The sequence below is a fragment of the Leuresthes tenuis genome, unplaced genomic scaffold, assembly GCF_036924035.1.
Source record: "Leuresthes tenuis unplaced genomic scaffold, fLeuTen1.0.hap1 SCAF_21, whole genome shotgun sequence".
Classification (NCBI taxonomy): Eukaryota; Metazoa; Chordata; class Actinopteri; order Atheriniformes; family Atherinopsidae; genus Leuresthes; species Leuresthes tenuis.
In genome coordinates, this window is record NW_027325375.1 from 5,486,738 (window position 1) to 5,502,105 (window position 15,368).

General features: G+C 39.5%; 2 protein-coding genes across 2 annotated transcripts in view; both read right to left on the bottom strand.

Annotated features, from left to right (window-relative positions):
• cdkn2aipnl (CDKN2A interacting protein N-terminal like) overlaps positions 1-15,368 on the bottom strand; it is a 519,432-nt gene that overhangs the window by 364,628 nt on the left and 139,436 nt on the right. The gene's annotated exons all lie outside the window — the stretch shown is intronic.
• On the bottom strand, positions 4,783-12,727 carry cunh5orf15 (chromosome unknown C5orf15 homolog). The gene is made up of 4 exons (XM_072374537.1): positions 12,589-12,727; positions 9,404-9,613; positions 6,974-7,806; positions 4,783-6,443 (listed from the first exon to the last, which is right to left on the bottom strand). Exons 1-4 carry the CDS (start codon positions 12,707-12,709, stop codon positions 6,309-6,311), a joined length of 1,299 nt encoding a protein of 432 aa, XP_072230638.1. The 5' UTR covers positions 12,710-12,727; the 3' UTR covers positions 4,783-6,308.

Consider the following 15,368-nt stretch of genomic DNA (forward strand, 5'->3'; position numbering starts at 1 on the left):
TATATATATATATCTATATATATATATATATATATAATACATTTTCTGTAAGTCTGGATGTCATACATCCCATTCTCTCTTTATATCTCTCTAAACATCTCTCTTTTTTTTCCCCTTTCAGAATGTGCCAAAACATCTCTCTTGGCCACTCTCTGTTCCCATTATCTCTTACATGGTAGTGTTTTGTTTTGCAGCCTAAGAATGTCCAGTTTCTGTCATTTTTTATTTTTTTTACTTTTCTCTGCCTTTCTCCCTATTTCTTATGTGTTGTTTGTCTGTCTTGTATTGTGGCTGTGGGACTTTTTCTTTCTGCTCCTTAGTAAAGACCTCCTGGTACACCTGCAGATCATCACTCAATGTAGCTTCAGCCGTATTTCTACTCCGGCAAATTTGTTCCTTCACTTGCGGGAACAGATGTGTTCTTTCCCATTTAAGCTGAGAGGCAGTGCTTTGAACCACTGTTAATGTGTTATATATATAAAAAAAATCTTACTCTGCGCAATTCAGTTTCATCTGCCCAGAAGGCAGTTCTATTTTTTTATTATTATTATTATTATGATTAACCTGGTTAAAAAAGACACTTTTAAAAGGTATGTTTATTCAAAAGATTGTCAAAATAACATAATTTATCCTAACCAGAATCACTAAGTCAGACTTTGAATTTTCAAATAGTTCTTGAATATATCATGGGTTCCCTCAGGTCAAACAACAAAATCTAAGGTTTGAAAATATAATATTTCCTCAAACTTATTTTACTCTAGAAACCGAGAGGAGAATGGATTTATAGAATCTACCTGGCAAACACATACCTCCACTCACACACAGCTGGCAGCCGTATACTGTAACCTGTGCATTTGAGCCCAGAAGCTTAAGTAGGATCAGTAGGGGTTCAAGGGCATCTATATTTTAGCTAATGAGCGTAAGGTAATTAAGTACGTAAAGTATTTCAATGAAAAAAATTTCTTATAGTAATCATTTCAAAATAACTTCCTGTTTTCTCAAACAGGTTTTTTTGAAAAAAATATATCTTGTGCACAGCCATGTGCACTAAATCAAACTCAACAGCATCATCTGATAATTGGTCTTGACTGATAACTTTTCAGTTTCCACAGGGGTGTGTAAAAATATATTTAGCAACATGTGATGTGCAGAGGGTTGTAGCTGAAATGCAAAGCTGCGGAAAAACTTTCTCTAGCAGGACTCTTCTGTGTTTGTGTTTTCCCTTGACCTCTGCCATTGAGTAGGTAGCTAATAGGCCAGACCACACGATCTAATCACGACAGCATGTGCTTTGATAAGGTCTGGCTTCAAACCCAACTGTTTTATCTGCTGCACCTCCAGGTCTCCTGCTGCTCGATATATTGATGTCTCAGTAAAAGATAAAAAAGGGATACCTGCTGGAATGGAGTTATAAAAAGCAGGCCGACCTACTCCAGCAAATGCTGAAGATACAGAAATTATTACAGAGATGCCAAATTGTTCGATATCCCTGAACTGTCCTTGATGGGTAGTTTCACAGAAGCAGCCTGATTTGGGGGAAAAAAAGTGTTTTCCATCTTTGTGAATTATTCCCGTAAAGCCAGCTATGCCATAAGTTGCTTTGATTGCTGTTCCAGTTACTGAGCCCTTTCAGGCTGTAAATCTACTGCCTGCTGTTACAGATAAGCTACTGGAGTTATGACTTGATTAGTGATGTCCATATCTGCCAGCATGATCACCTGTAGCTGCATTATTATCATAATAAAGCACTCTCTTAAGACAGTTTTGCTGTGATTAATTAAAGCGAAAGCTGGGGTTTTATCATGGCTGCTAGTGTGGAATAATCTGAAACATAGGTAGATGTTAGATATTCAATCATCCCCTCGGTATGAGACAAGAACAATAATGGGAATGCTCAGTTAGTTTCAGATGATTCTTTTCTTTGATCTATTGATAGTGTCAGTAAGAGGACCCACTTCTGTGTATTTCTGCCAGAGCATGATAACGTAAGAAATAATCATTTGACATCAATGACTGGTGTACACAAGCTGCTGGGTTTTTTCAAGGATTATTGTTGAGCAATTTTAGTTTGTGTGTGTGTATCATTATGTTAGATATTATCACAACATATACGCATTTTGACAGCAACAACATACCGTTCTTGGCCAGGTCTCTCTTGCAATCTCTTGGATCTCAATGGGACAAACCTGGTTAAATAAAGGTTATAATAATAATAATTAAGAAGATAAAGACAAGATTATCCATTTAGAGCTATATTTGATTTTGCAAGTATACATTGTAACAAATCAATCTTTAAAAATAATTTTTAGGAACTTCAGCTCAAGTATGTTCTCGAGAAAGTACTTGTAAAAGTTAAGAAAAGCCTTTTAAAAAACATTGACAAGATTTTTTTTATCCACTGGAGATCAAGAGTTGTTTAGAGATTTTCTGGCTGGTAGATTACATTTGCACCTGTCTTTCGATACATTTACCCAGCAGAATGTTGCACACGTTTTCACAAAGTCTTGTTATCTTATCTGCTGATGAAATACACCCAGAAGCCCATCACTTCTTGCTTTTTTTTTTAATCTGCACGTTTTACATCTCAGGTACCCGACAGATGCTTGTATGCAGCAAGACTTGCAGTGGATAAGGTTCGAGTTCGGTGGCTTGAAATGTGACCTTTCACACACCTCACATGCAGAGACAGCGATGACACTGTAAAAAGAAGCGTTCATATGCATACTAATTATGCGTCAACACAGACACAATACTTATTCAGAATGATCCAATATGTAATTGGGAAAAGTATGGATGGATTAGCAGTGATTATTTAGATGAAATTGATGTCAGGAGTTTTCAGTCATTGGGATGAAAATCAGGTGTGTGTCACAACACAGCTGTGGAACTGTATCATGGTACGAACAAAGAGGACTTCAACTGAAGCTCATCAGGCTGGAAAATGTGGTAAAACCATCTCTAAAGAGCTTGGACTTCTGCAATACACTCTCAAGCAGTGAAATGGGGGAAATTCAAGACCACTATTACCCTCTGCAGGGAAATTTAATCAACAAAAAGTCCCTCTAAGAGCAAAGTGTCAGGCAAGAGACCCATTTTCGATCTGTAAAACACTGCGGCGATAGCACCATGGTTTGGTTCAGATTTGCTGCATCTGGACCAGGATGACTTCTAAATCATACCAGTTAATACTGAGTAAGACAATTATACCTAATTATGCTATACCGATGAAAGGTTAAGGAAAATGAATCTTTTAGAATGTATGGTGGTTCTGTATGGAGGAAAATTCCTAAAAGTAGATGGGCAGGACTGATCAATAGTTAGCAGGAACTTTTAAGCTCCAGTAATTGCTGGGGTCGTGACAAATACTAGAAGCTAAAACTTCACATACTTTGTCAGTCACAGACATATGATATTGGATCACTCATTTCTTATAATCAGATTCAGTTCTCTTTATTTCCTTCTTAGGAGTACAGAAATATAGAAAATTTCAAGAGGAATTAAGCTTCTGTTAAATTTGTGATATTGTTCAGTATGTAGATGGATAAGCCTTTGTGGAAACAAAGTAGTCTTGTTTTAATGAGAAACATCCTTACTTCGTCATGTGTTGTAGAATACTTTCACATTCGATGAGTCCCCCTTTTGAGTCCCACTAAAATTGTGCCCTTCCAAAATAACTCCAACTGCAGGAGGAGATGAATTTATGTTTTTTAAACAACACAAGTCGTTTGAGGTGATAAGCATTTTCTGGGAGTACATTTTCTTTGTGTTGTGCTACAGCTGAAATTACAGTTGGATGATTTAAGAGGGATTTGTTGGTATCCGACCAGGAAAAGTGTTTCCTTTTGTGCCTTTGGTGCATTAGAACCAATCCTGCTGGAGAACGGACTGCGGCGGCCATTCATCAAAACATATAAACATTAAACTTTGGATTTCTGTCTCTTTCTTACAGTCTATCACTATCTGCTGTTTTAGAAGAAAGCCATGCCACATTTAAACGTCTTCAAACTATGTAGTTAGTTAGTTTGGAAAATCCATCCAAAAAGTGTTGTCAACGTCTCTGAACGCCAGAAACTGTTGGTGATTCTGTTAGCTCCTGGTTAATCAAGGCTCAAATGGCTTTCAGCATACATCACTGGGAGAGAATGAATTCTCCTTCATTCCGCTGACATGTTACTTGTACTACACTGAGGTGGACCAAAGTGGAAAACCACTTGTTCAAAAATACACTCAGATTTGCTCCTGAGTCAGTCACTGCCCTGCCACGGTCTAAGGACAGATCAGAGAAATTAAACTGTTTCATTCATCTATTTGTGGGGACATACTGCCTCCTGGTGGTTATTTTATTTCTAGCAGCTAATACCAAACTCTGCTACTATACGCTGGTCACATTAATGACAAGCAACAAACCGACGCTCCACAAACCCACTGAGCAGCAAATGCTTTTATTTCATGTTTGTGAATGATAATTCAAGCAACACTTTGTGTTTTAAAATGTAATCTTGAAGCTCTACTTTAAGCTCTGTGCACAAGAGATTGCTTTTAACCTAATTTTGGCTCAAAGTGTGAAAGAATACAACCTCTAAGCCTATTAAGATCAAAGTGAATGTACTGCAAGCCACTGTCCAGTCTTGTTAGTGAGTTGAAGCACAACGAAGCTGGGCAGATTTACCACAGGAAAGGCTGGATCACAAGAACTCCATAATCCGATTCCAAAAAGAATCTGTCATAAGAGCGTCTACACTTCAACACTGGTGCGGCAACAAATAAATTACAAGAGGAGGATTTATACAATTTGTGCTTTATTGACAAAAGAAAGATTGTACCGTTTCTACTTTTGATTGCAAGAGCAGTGTTGATCATCGGGGCATCTTTCCCCTCGTATTCTAGCGAGCATCACTGAGCAGCACAGTGCAAATCTACCCACCCATTGTAGACCTTGAATAAGGACATGACAGCTGAAAACATCAAACTGAGGGCATCAAGTGACTGATAACATATGTGGACTCGTGTCAGTTATGGCATCGCGGCTGAAGGCATGGCATGGCAACACAAATGTGGCTGTGGTGAACAGAAGGAAGGAGGGGAGAAAATTAGGTGTTTTACAATGTGGACAGCAGGTCATACGGAGGATGCAAAATTACTAATGATGAAGGTCAAAGGTCCCCCAACTCACAGAGACAAAAGGCAAATATAATTAAACGTTCTGTGTGAGCATAAAGGAAGGATTACGTGCTGACAGGGACTTCATCGAAGTCATAAAACAAAGAAGACCAGCCGCAGGATTTCTGCATAGCAAAATCAGGCCAGCAGATGCAGAAGAAAAGACACCCTTTAAGTTAAATACAAAGTGATGAACAAAAAGAAAAAAGCTTTTCCCATATATTATATTAGTACATTCTACTCTGACAAATGGAGCAACCATCTGCATCTAAATGGCTTAATAATTGAGATTACCCATCACCAGAAGATCAGGATTAGTCACCCTACCTGACTGAATGCTTTATGTGTAGCTTAACCTGCCAACACTTAATAAGATTTTACATCACTTACATAAAGTAGAATAAAATATGCAACCGTGCTTTTTCCTCTAAAGGTGTCATCTGAAACGTACGTAGTCTCCAAACAACTAAAAAAATAGCCCTACTGGCATAAATGAAAATCTGCTTCTTGGTTCTCAGAACCCGTCTTTTTCTATCTAGGATGTAGTTTCAAGGAAGAGCAGTTAAGTTTTTCAGATATGTGTGCAGGTTTAGCTTCAGTTAGATGCTTGCTTTGCTAGTTTACATGTGATTTTACATATATGTATGACACAAAAAGTGCTGTGTGTGACAGTTACTTCTTTCTTGATTAGCTGCTGCAGCGGGAGATTTGTTTTTGATTTCAAGGCAAATATTAAACTTTTAATTATTGAGAATGACGACCAAAAACTAACATTAACGTGTATTTCTCTCTACCCTTCCACAGGGCCTTAAAAACATTAGGACATCTCATGGACCAATGCGCCAGAAATTCTTTAAAGGAGAAAAATACACCTCTGATAAATCAAAAGTATCAAATCCCAGGAAGGTATTAATCTTTATATATATATAATAAAAAAAAGCAATTAACATTAAAATAATATAAAGAATAAGAATGATGGAGAAATCCATATGCAAGAAATTAACAAGTCAGAATAAACAGAATTCTATTCCAAAGACTGCTTTCCAGTTGGTCTGTCAAAGCGTCAACAACAAAACACAGCATCTCAACAATGCAAATGAGCAGCTGGCACTGTGCAGGGCTCAACACGTTAATCTTCAGAACATGGATCAGAAAATGTAGTCTCGGGTCATCTTGAGGGACGGCATGGCCTCGTTGACGTTTTGGTCCAGACGGTGATACTCCACCGTGTTGCGAGAACATAAATCGTCTTTCCACCGCCTGCTCTGTACCAGCAGGAGGATCTGATATGGGGGACAGAAAAGAGTGGATTTTGGTGGGTGGGCAAAATGCAGAGACATCTAATTAATCTGTTTCATGTACATGTGCTGATGAAGTGAAATCATTCTTGGGAGATGGAATGGCAGAAAAGATGAGAAGACTGCATAATCAGAATCCCTGCATCAGCAGAAAAATCTGAACTCACATAGTAGCAAAATGTGTAATGTTGGGCCTTCCTCTACAGACGTGATGGAGAAGATTAATCATAACATACTGTGATCATACATGATCATATTCACTTCTTTAATATCAGGTATAATCACAGTATATTATGAGCCATCTGAGGATATCTAATGTTTTCTCACCAAGAAAAAAAATGTTATTAGTAGATCAAAGGATCCTGTTTTAATCCCCAACTCTAGACTTTAATAGATTCATAATGAGTCTAATAAACATGTGACAGACACATCCAGAATCCCTCATGATAACTAAACCGATATCACAATGTTTGGTCTGTAAACAGCGGCTCAGCTGTTGTCATGCCAACACTCACCTTCCTCTTGTTGTGATACGTGATGTAGACGATGGCTACCAGGAAGGCCAGGATGACCAGATGAAAGAAGAAATGAGAGTCCTCGTCCTCTGAGTTGTAGGTGTCTGCTCCCTTAGAACCAATCACATCCACGTCATCAACATGCTGCCTATTGTCAATCTGGTCTTTGCTGTCGTCGATTCTTTCACGCTTTTCGTCATTGTCAATGCTGTCCAAGTAGCTGACTTCACCGTCGTCGTCCTCTTCTTCTTCTTCATCATCATCAGAATATGGGTTAGGATCCAGGTCGTTGGGGGGTTCTGGTGTCTTCTCCGTAGTCTGCAGCAGGTCTGAATCGGTGCTCTGCACCGTGACCAGGTTCAATGTGTTTGTGTCTTTGTGGTCCGTGTCGGGTACTTTAGGCTCAACTGCTTGGGATTTCTTTGTTGGTGTGAGCAGTATGACATGGGTGGTGGGGGCTTCTGCAGCAAGATGCTGAGATGTTTCTGGATGAGTGATTTGGGAAGAAGCTGCTTCATTTGATGCTTTACCGATATCTCCTTTTATGGTGTCATTGCTGGCAGGAGCTTGTGTCTGGGTGTCACTAGAGGAGCTCATTATGATGACTGAAGATTTTTTCATACTCTCTGGAGTAGTTTTCGGTTCACTGACTGTTGTGTTGCTGTTTTTTACAGCTTTGGGTTCTGAGGATTCATGGGCATCAGCTGACGGTGGGTCCTTTGAAACTGCTTTAGCTGCTGTTCTCTGTCCAGCTGGAGCTTGATCTGTCTGACCTGCTGCTTGGATCAAAGTAGTCGAATTCTGAGATGCGTCTCCCAACACTTCTTCTGGTTCTGTTAGGCAGAGGTAACAACAAAGAAAAATATATCAAGTTAGCAAAATATGTCAGACAAAGTCCATCATAACATGAAATATTTGCAGTAACTGAACAACTCTTAGATCACAGAGAACAGATGAAGAACAAAACTATCATATGTCACACACTCACAGCTTTCACATATTGCAAAGAAAGAGTGTCATGGAAAGGTCACAGTGTGACCCACATTTGAGTGGAAACCAAATACCAAAGATTCCGGACTATAGAGCGCACCCGAATATAAGCCGAACGCTCTAATTTTAAAAAGAAAATCCATTTTGTGCTTGTACATGCCGCACCGGATTATAAACCGCAGGTGTCCACATTGTTGTATGAGATATCTACACAGAGAGATGTTACACGTGAGGATTTTTAAACTTTTAATTAAATGCGAATGGTAACATAAAGAAATACATACTGAAAATGCTCCTTTCCCAAACAGTGCCTGTAACACTGATGGTAAGAAAACAAAAAACAGTAGCCTACCAGAAAAAAACTCATTGATCGCCTTCTTCATCTTCCTCCTGCGCACTAAAACCCATCAAAGTCACTTTCTTCAGTGTCTGAATTGAACAGCCTCAGAACTTCATCACTCACTTCAGTCTCTTCGTTGTCGCTCTCACAATCTCATCTCAGATTGATCGCCTTTCATTTAAAAGCTGCAACATATCCATTTCTTCGTTTGTTTTCCATGTTGAAGGTGAGTACAAATGACCGATTTACAATAATCTAGTAGTGGAAGTGTGTTTGATTTATCGTACAATTTCATTGGACGACTACTATTCGTTAATTTTATTGGTCTAATGTTACAAGTCAGAGTGTTTTTGGTGGCATGAAAAAATTTGAAAAAAAACATATTAGCCAGCCGCAGTGCTGACAGCCTGGGAAAAAAGTAGCGGCTTATAGTCCGGAATTTACGGTAGTCAGTCTGCAGAGGAAGAACAATAAAGTTCAATACATCCAACTAGGTTGTGAAGGAACATTCATTGGACATTTTGAAAGGAAAAAAGCAAAGAAATGGGAGTTTAGATCATGTAAAGAGCAAGGCTCATAGTTTAGCAGTGTGTATACATGCATGAATAAATCAAATATCTGGGTGTGTTAGTCCGCTTAGGAGAAGCTTCATTTTGTAAGATTTCAGTTGAACTAACATCATTTATTTTCTTCTAGTGCCATCTAAATATGCTTAATAAGAGGGTGTGCTTCGAGGCAGCCCGTTTGATTCAAGTATTGTTACATGGTTTGCACTTATATAGCATATAGGTTCTACAAAGCCCTTCTTCTGACACGTGGACTGGCTGGGAAACAAACCACTGAGCAGATAACCACTTTAATACCTGAGCCATAGTCCCCAAGTCACAGTGCAAATTATAACGCAAAGCATTCGTCTTCCCATGAAATACACTGTTGTAATTCACTGCATCGTGTTCTTAAAATGACAGATCTTAAACAGGAAATTTGTAAAAGTGTGATCCCTGGCCAGGTTTTCCCTTTTTTAAAGATCAGCTTCAAAATAGGAAAACCTTGCCAGGGTTAGAGGAGTCTATTATGATTATTGAAGATTTTTTTCTTACTCTCTGGAGTAGTTTTCGGTTCACTGACTGTTGTGTTGCTGTTTTTTACAGCTTTGGGTTCTGAGGATTCATGGCCATCAGCTGACGGTGGGTCCTTTGAAACTGCTTTAGCTGCTGTTCTCTGTCCAGCTGGAGCTTGATCTGTCTGACCTGCTGCTTGGATCAAAGTAGTCGAATTCTGAGATGCGTCTCCCAACACTTCTTCTGGTTCTGTTAGGCAGAGGTAACAACAAAGAAAAATATATCAAGTTACCAAAATATGTCAGACAAAGTCCATCATAACATGAAATATTTGCAGTAACTGAAATAAGTTTTTCAGTCTAAGAAGAACACGTTTCTAATCACTTTAATTATGAGGCAATTATTCCAAAATTCAATCATATTTTTGTAAGCAAATCATTTCAAGAACAACTCTTAGATCACAGAGAACAAATTAAATAAACCTGAGCCATAGCCCCCAAGTGCATATTATATCATAAAGCATTTGTCTTTCCCTTAAATACACTGTAGTAATTCCCTGCATCAAGGCATGTTAATGTTATTAAAATGATAGATCTTAACAGTTAACTTGAAAAAATGTGATCCCTGGCAAGTTTTCTTATTTTGAAGCTGATTTAGCCTTAAAAAGTTGCAGTATGAAAGACTTAAAGGAGAACTCCGTTATTTTTAAACCTAGACCTTATCTATGGCCTGAAATACGTTTATCTACTCACCGAGAATAGTTTGGCGAAAGTCGGCGTCCTTCGGGAGCTATTTAGATAACTCGCGATAGGCGTATATCCATATAAAGGAGTGAACAGGGCATGGACGATGCAGCCTCTAAATAAGGCATTATCTGTCTTTATGTCACCAATACTTTAAGATGAATGGATGAACGCGTACTTTTGCTCTGTTAGCACATAGCAACTGTTATGTGGCTACTTGCAGCTCGAGGAGAGCTAACGGAGGGAATTCTACACACACCTCTACTGGGTGTCTGATGGACGCCGACTTTAGCCAAACTGTTCTCGGTGAGTAGAACAGTTTTTTTAACGTATTTCATGCCGGAAATAAGGTCTAGGTTTAAAAATAACGGAGTTCCCCTTTAATATTTTGAATATCCTAAACAGTACTTCTTTTTTAAATTTTTTTCTTAAATATCTAAATATATAAGTTCTTGACTGTCTTTAAATGGAGTTGGACTTCTGCATTTGGCTAGCCTTACTGCCTCAAGGACACCATTTAACCAACAAGTGTCCCATTTAATCCGCCGAGACGATGAGGCGTTGCCTTGGACGGAAAAGGAAGAGAACACTAGAGACCCGAATGACGAAGTAAAACATCCCCAAGAGAAGAAAGGACCTATTCATAAGCATAAGCTGTAGCCAGCATAAATAATCACAGAACAGGAGTCCTTTGTGGCTGCGACAGTCACAGCCTTTACTGCTTTTACCAGCGTGAGAGAAATTCAGTCTGTAAGGTTTTGGGTTTGTTCCACAATATCACATCGAAAGCTAAGTCATTTCTGTGTGCATAAGCAGAAAGTTTGAGGACGAAAGAAAACTGTGGGGAGCAGACAGTTGTCCAGAGACGAGACAACACAGTCAACATTGCTGTGCTATATCAATACTGTACAAAGTCCATCACCGAGTCACTCCGTGCCAACTCAACTCACCCTGAACTGCTCACTCTGCCATGAAACATCCAGCATCTCCACTTTGGGGGTGTTCTCAAAAGCATTTTTAATCATCTACTATCTACCTGTAAATAGGCTGGACCTGAATAAAATACCTAAACTAGACTTACCACTCACAGCAACTGAAACTAAAAGCTTCAGTAATGGCTGTTATGGCTAACCTGTCGAACTGGATTGCATGAGATTTCTTGGGTGTGACTGAAAGGATATGTATCACAAAGAGATAGAAAATCTAAGTTTGCTCAATACAAATAAATCTCTTTGAAACAAAACTACCAAATGTCACTTGCCAACTGGCAGAATTTGCAGTCAGATATTCATGCAAGACCAAACAGCTTCATGAGAGGATAGAAGTATGATAATACTAGGCCAAAGTCAAACTTGGTTCAAAGAAAGTACAAACTAGTACAGATAATCATCGTTCTATATCATTTTTGTATGTTTTGATTCTTAGCTGTGGCAGAAAATGATTGCATTGCCTTAAAACACTCAAACCCTTTAATTAAAAATATCTCCAGGGTTCTGTGAATGCTAAGTAAAGTTTCAACCCAACCCAGTGAAAACTAAGCAATAGATGAGGTGTGAGGAGAAAACTTCCACTACTTTAAGATTCTTTTCATGAACATGAACTGGGAAGCTTGGGTGAGCTGACATGGAATGACCCTGCAGTGGACCAATTCCTGGTAGCAACTCACCAGCCGTTACTGCGACCCCAGTTCAATTAGAGTGAACCTCAAAGGGTTTTTTCTTTAATGATTCACTGACAGGGGGTTAATTAACTGCGCAGATATACGGCACAGTCACCTGGACTCTGTCAACTTATCGGACCGCTACAAATCATTGCTGCTCGAGAGCTTTAAGAAGGTTTAGAGGCCCGCGGGGTATCTAAACCTTTCCAAAACAATGTGATATCCACCGTAATCATAAATAAGACTTGGAAGTCGACAAGCCAGATTACATATGGTTTATCTAATGTATTATATGTTCGTGGTGGTTGTTGGGTCAGTTTAGAGTGGAGACTTCCTGTTTTGATAGCTTCGATGGTTGATTGTAACCGTCATCTGTTCAAAGACTACATATAGTAATTCAGAGTATATTAAATGGGCATATTGTGGTGACACTTACATGGAAGCCGTCATGCAAATTTTACAAGTAAAGAAAACGTATAAACAAGAGTACCTTCGATAGTGTTTCTGCTAAAACATTGTGTCAACTCCAGTTTCAACTGGACATTCCTCTTACAGGACACTTTCTGCGAGGAATTACTTTACTGCACTTTACTTCCGTGTGCTGATAATAACTACATTTAAAAAGCACGTTGTTTGCAATAATTCTGAAACAGATAGAGACTGTCAGTGCGCCTGTCTCACCTGAAACCAGCGGTGCTAACATGTCGTGCTAGCATGCTAGCGACGGTCCGGCTAACGTCACCTAGCTAACTCGTTAGCCCTGTGTTTACAAGTTGAAAACAAACTGTCACCACCCCAGATACCTCACACAAGTGTCATACCGTTTGGCGCTTTGTTGACTGGAAGTGAAAAGCAGCCATTGGCTAACAGCTGAAGGAACATAACCAGACAAAAAGTAGAAATAAATGTCCTGCTTCGCCCCGTATTTCCGTACGTCGCCATGTTGATGCGGGAGGCGTAGTTTGGAGAGACCAAAATTCCAGAGAGGGCGTGGCTGCGTGGGCCACGATGTTTCCGAGTGATTTAGGAAACGTGGATGCATGACATCTTTTATAATCTACTTGGCTCTTGATATTGGGTCACCTGCTAAACCCCCGACATACTTGTTTACAAACTAGCGTGTAATCAAAGTTTCTATCGTTGTTTCTAATAAACTAAATTGTTTAGTGTCTGACACTACAGCAGCATTATCTACAATAACAATATTTAATCTAATCTTAAAATCAAATATAACTACATATTAAAACACACTCTCACAAACGGGGTTTTTGATTAAACTGTATCTTTGTCCATGGAGCATCACAATTTCCCGGCAGATTATTGTCATTATTCATTCACTTAGAGGCATTCTGTCCATGTGCCAAAGTAGCATTATTTTTGTCACAAATAGGCTTTAAAAACTATAAACACCATTGTATCAAAAGAAGAAGAGGCTTAACTTTTGTCTTTTACTGACCAGGCTACGCATTATAAAATATATATTCCCCTTTGTTACCGAAGTTTGAAACACAAGGAATCCCAATCACACACATCTCAACACTGACGCATCTTTAAATAATTCTCCCAACAATCTAACCCCATTAATCAAAATGCCAAAGTTAAAAAAAATACTCAAAAATAGTACAAATAAATAGCATCTATGTCACCCCAATTCTTACATTCTTTTAACAGGGTATATAATATCACCTGCTTTAAAAAGACTATTCCATAGACATAGCGTAGAGACATATTGGCTCAGTGTATCACCATGACCCTGACTGTAGAGGACAAGGAAGCATGTTTTACTTCTATATGTCGTGTGTCTGATTGTCTGAGAACACCACACTGATAAGTTACCTCAGAACCTTGGCTCTTGACAGTGCTATTCAATTTTTCAGAGCAGTGAAAACAGATTTCCTCACATTCATTAAAAATCCAAACCAGACACATCACACACACCAAAATATTACTGCTTTTTGATGTGTGATTTTATTACCTTTGAAAGGTTTCCATCTGCAACAAATGTCAGGACAAATACCAAGTCTGCTGGGGCCTGTTCTGTTGCCCCTGGACCTGATTGCTAAAAGAAGAATGCCGCCCAAATTAATGAATGTAAAGGACAACACTGCCTGCCCTCTACATAGCATCATGAAAACAATGGAATGTGACCAGTATGAAGCTTCTTCGGCTACAAAGTAACACAGAGAGTGTAGAAAGTCATTCTTGCTAGCACCAATAACAATGCATAATGCAAGCTTATAATTATTAAGAAAAAATATGTTGATTTACCTTCTTGGCAAACAGCATAACCAAGTAAGAAGGACTCAGATCAGGCAGGTGGCCAATAACACACCAATCACCTGAAAATTATTTGTGAAGTCCTACACAGTTGAAAAAACTATCAGATGGACTACTATTTCCGCAGCACATTATCAGTCAGGCCTATGTGGTGGCTCAGCCTGACCAAGTCCCTTTTGAGACTGCTTAACCTGTGAAACTTAAGGACTCTGAGAGGAAAAATGTAGTAATGAAACAAACATTTAACTCTCTTGACAGGGCTCCAAGTGTGATGTCTAGCAACCAGCAGGCACCGTCCACGACCTAGCAAAAAGCATCACTGCAGTGAAAGCCAGGGGTGGATTGGCCATAGGGAGTACCGGGAGTTTTCCCGGTGGGCCGGTCAGTAACGGGCCGGCAGTTGCTGACCTTAGGGCCCAGTGGCTCTGTGAGGGGCCCAGTAGACCCGCCCACGCATTTTCCAGACCCCCCACCTCGTCCAATCACCTTTAATGAAAAGAAAAAGCTCTCGCAACTGATGCTGCTAAGAGCAGAAATATATTAAACATGTTTGCTGCTGCCAGCGCCGGGCCGGCGGCGGCGGTGGCGTGGCCCCGGTCCGGGGCTTTGGCTGCCGGGACCGGCCCGGCGGGTCCCTCTCAGCTGATGTCGTCGGACAGTGAAAGCGAGGCTCCCGCTGCCATGGTGGTACAGGAGGGGGAGGAGGAGATTGGCGGTGATGATAGCAGGTGTGTGTGCCAGCTAACATGCTGTGGATAAACACTCACACTAAATGTTCACAAACGTTTTGTGAACTTTACTTTACTTGACATAATGTGTGGTGTAAATCTAGTTCTAAAGTGTTGGAAAATGATATACTATCCTGATTAATTAACCGCTATTTTATGGTAGTGTGGTTTGAGCATGCAGATCTGCTTTTTCACAATTTTTATAGTTACATATCAGGTCATCAGAGTTAAAGTGTTTTCAGTATCAATACACTGTCTTCAAGCCCACTGTCCAGTTTGTTCAAATATGCTTTACCTATTTTTTTTCTGTCGGTGTTTATGGTTTATTGTCGTTGCTTTTCTTAACCATCACCCTCAACAATCAACAAGTAACCCCACTTTCATAAAGTCAGGGACACCACGCACTGTTTTGCTTCGTTTGCATGGCATTTGCCAAGTCCACTGAATCCTTCTCCAGCATCCTTCTCAAGAGCAAGTGAGCAACATACTGTGCAGTCATTTATTTGATTCAATGCTGCAGAATATCAAGGGATATTATTCAGTATAGCAGTGTTATTACAGGCTTGTGTGATTATATGTACAGTACATCAACGGAC

Bases quoted from the DNA above. Each gene is read 5' to 3' on its own strand.
- cunh5orf15 (XM_072374537.1), bottom strand. From the start codon at position 12,709: ATGGCGACGTACGGAAATACGGGGCGAAGCAGGACATTTATTTCTACT. The intron at 9,614-12,588 runs GTATGACACTTG...TCTGCCTAACAG, and splicing joins AGTCAACAAAGCGCCAAACG to AACCAGAAGAAGTGTTGGGA. The intron at 6,444-6,973 runs GTGAGTGTTGGC...CCCCCATATCAG, and splicing joins CGTATCACAACAAGAGGAAG to ATCCTCCTGCTGGTACAGAG.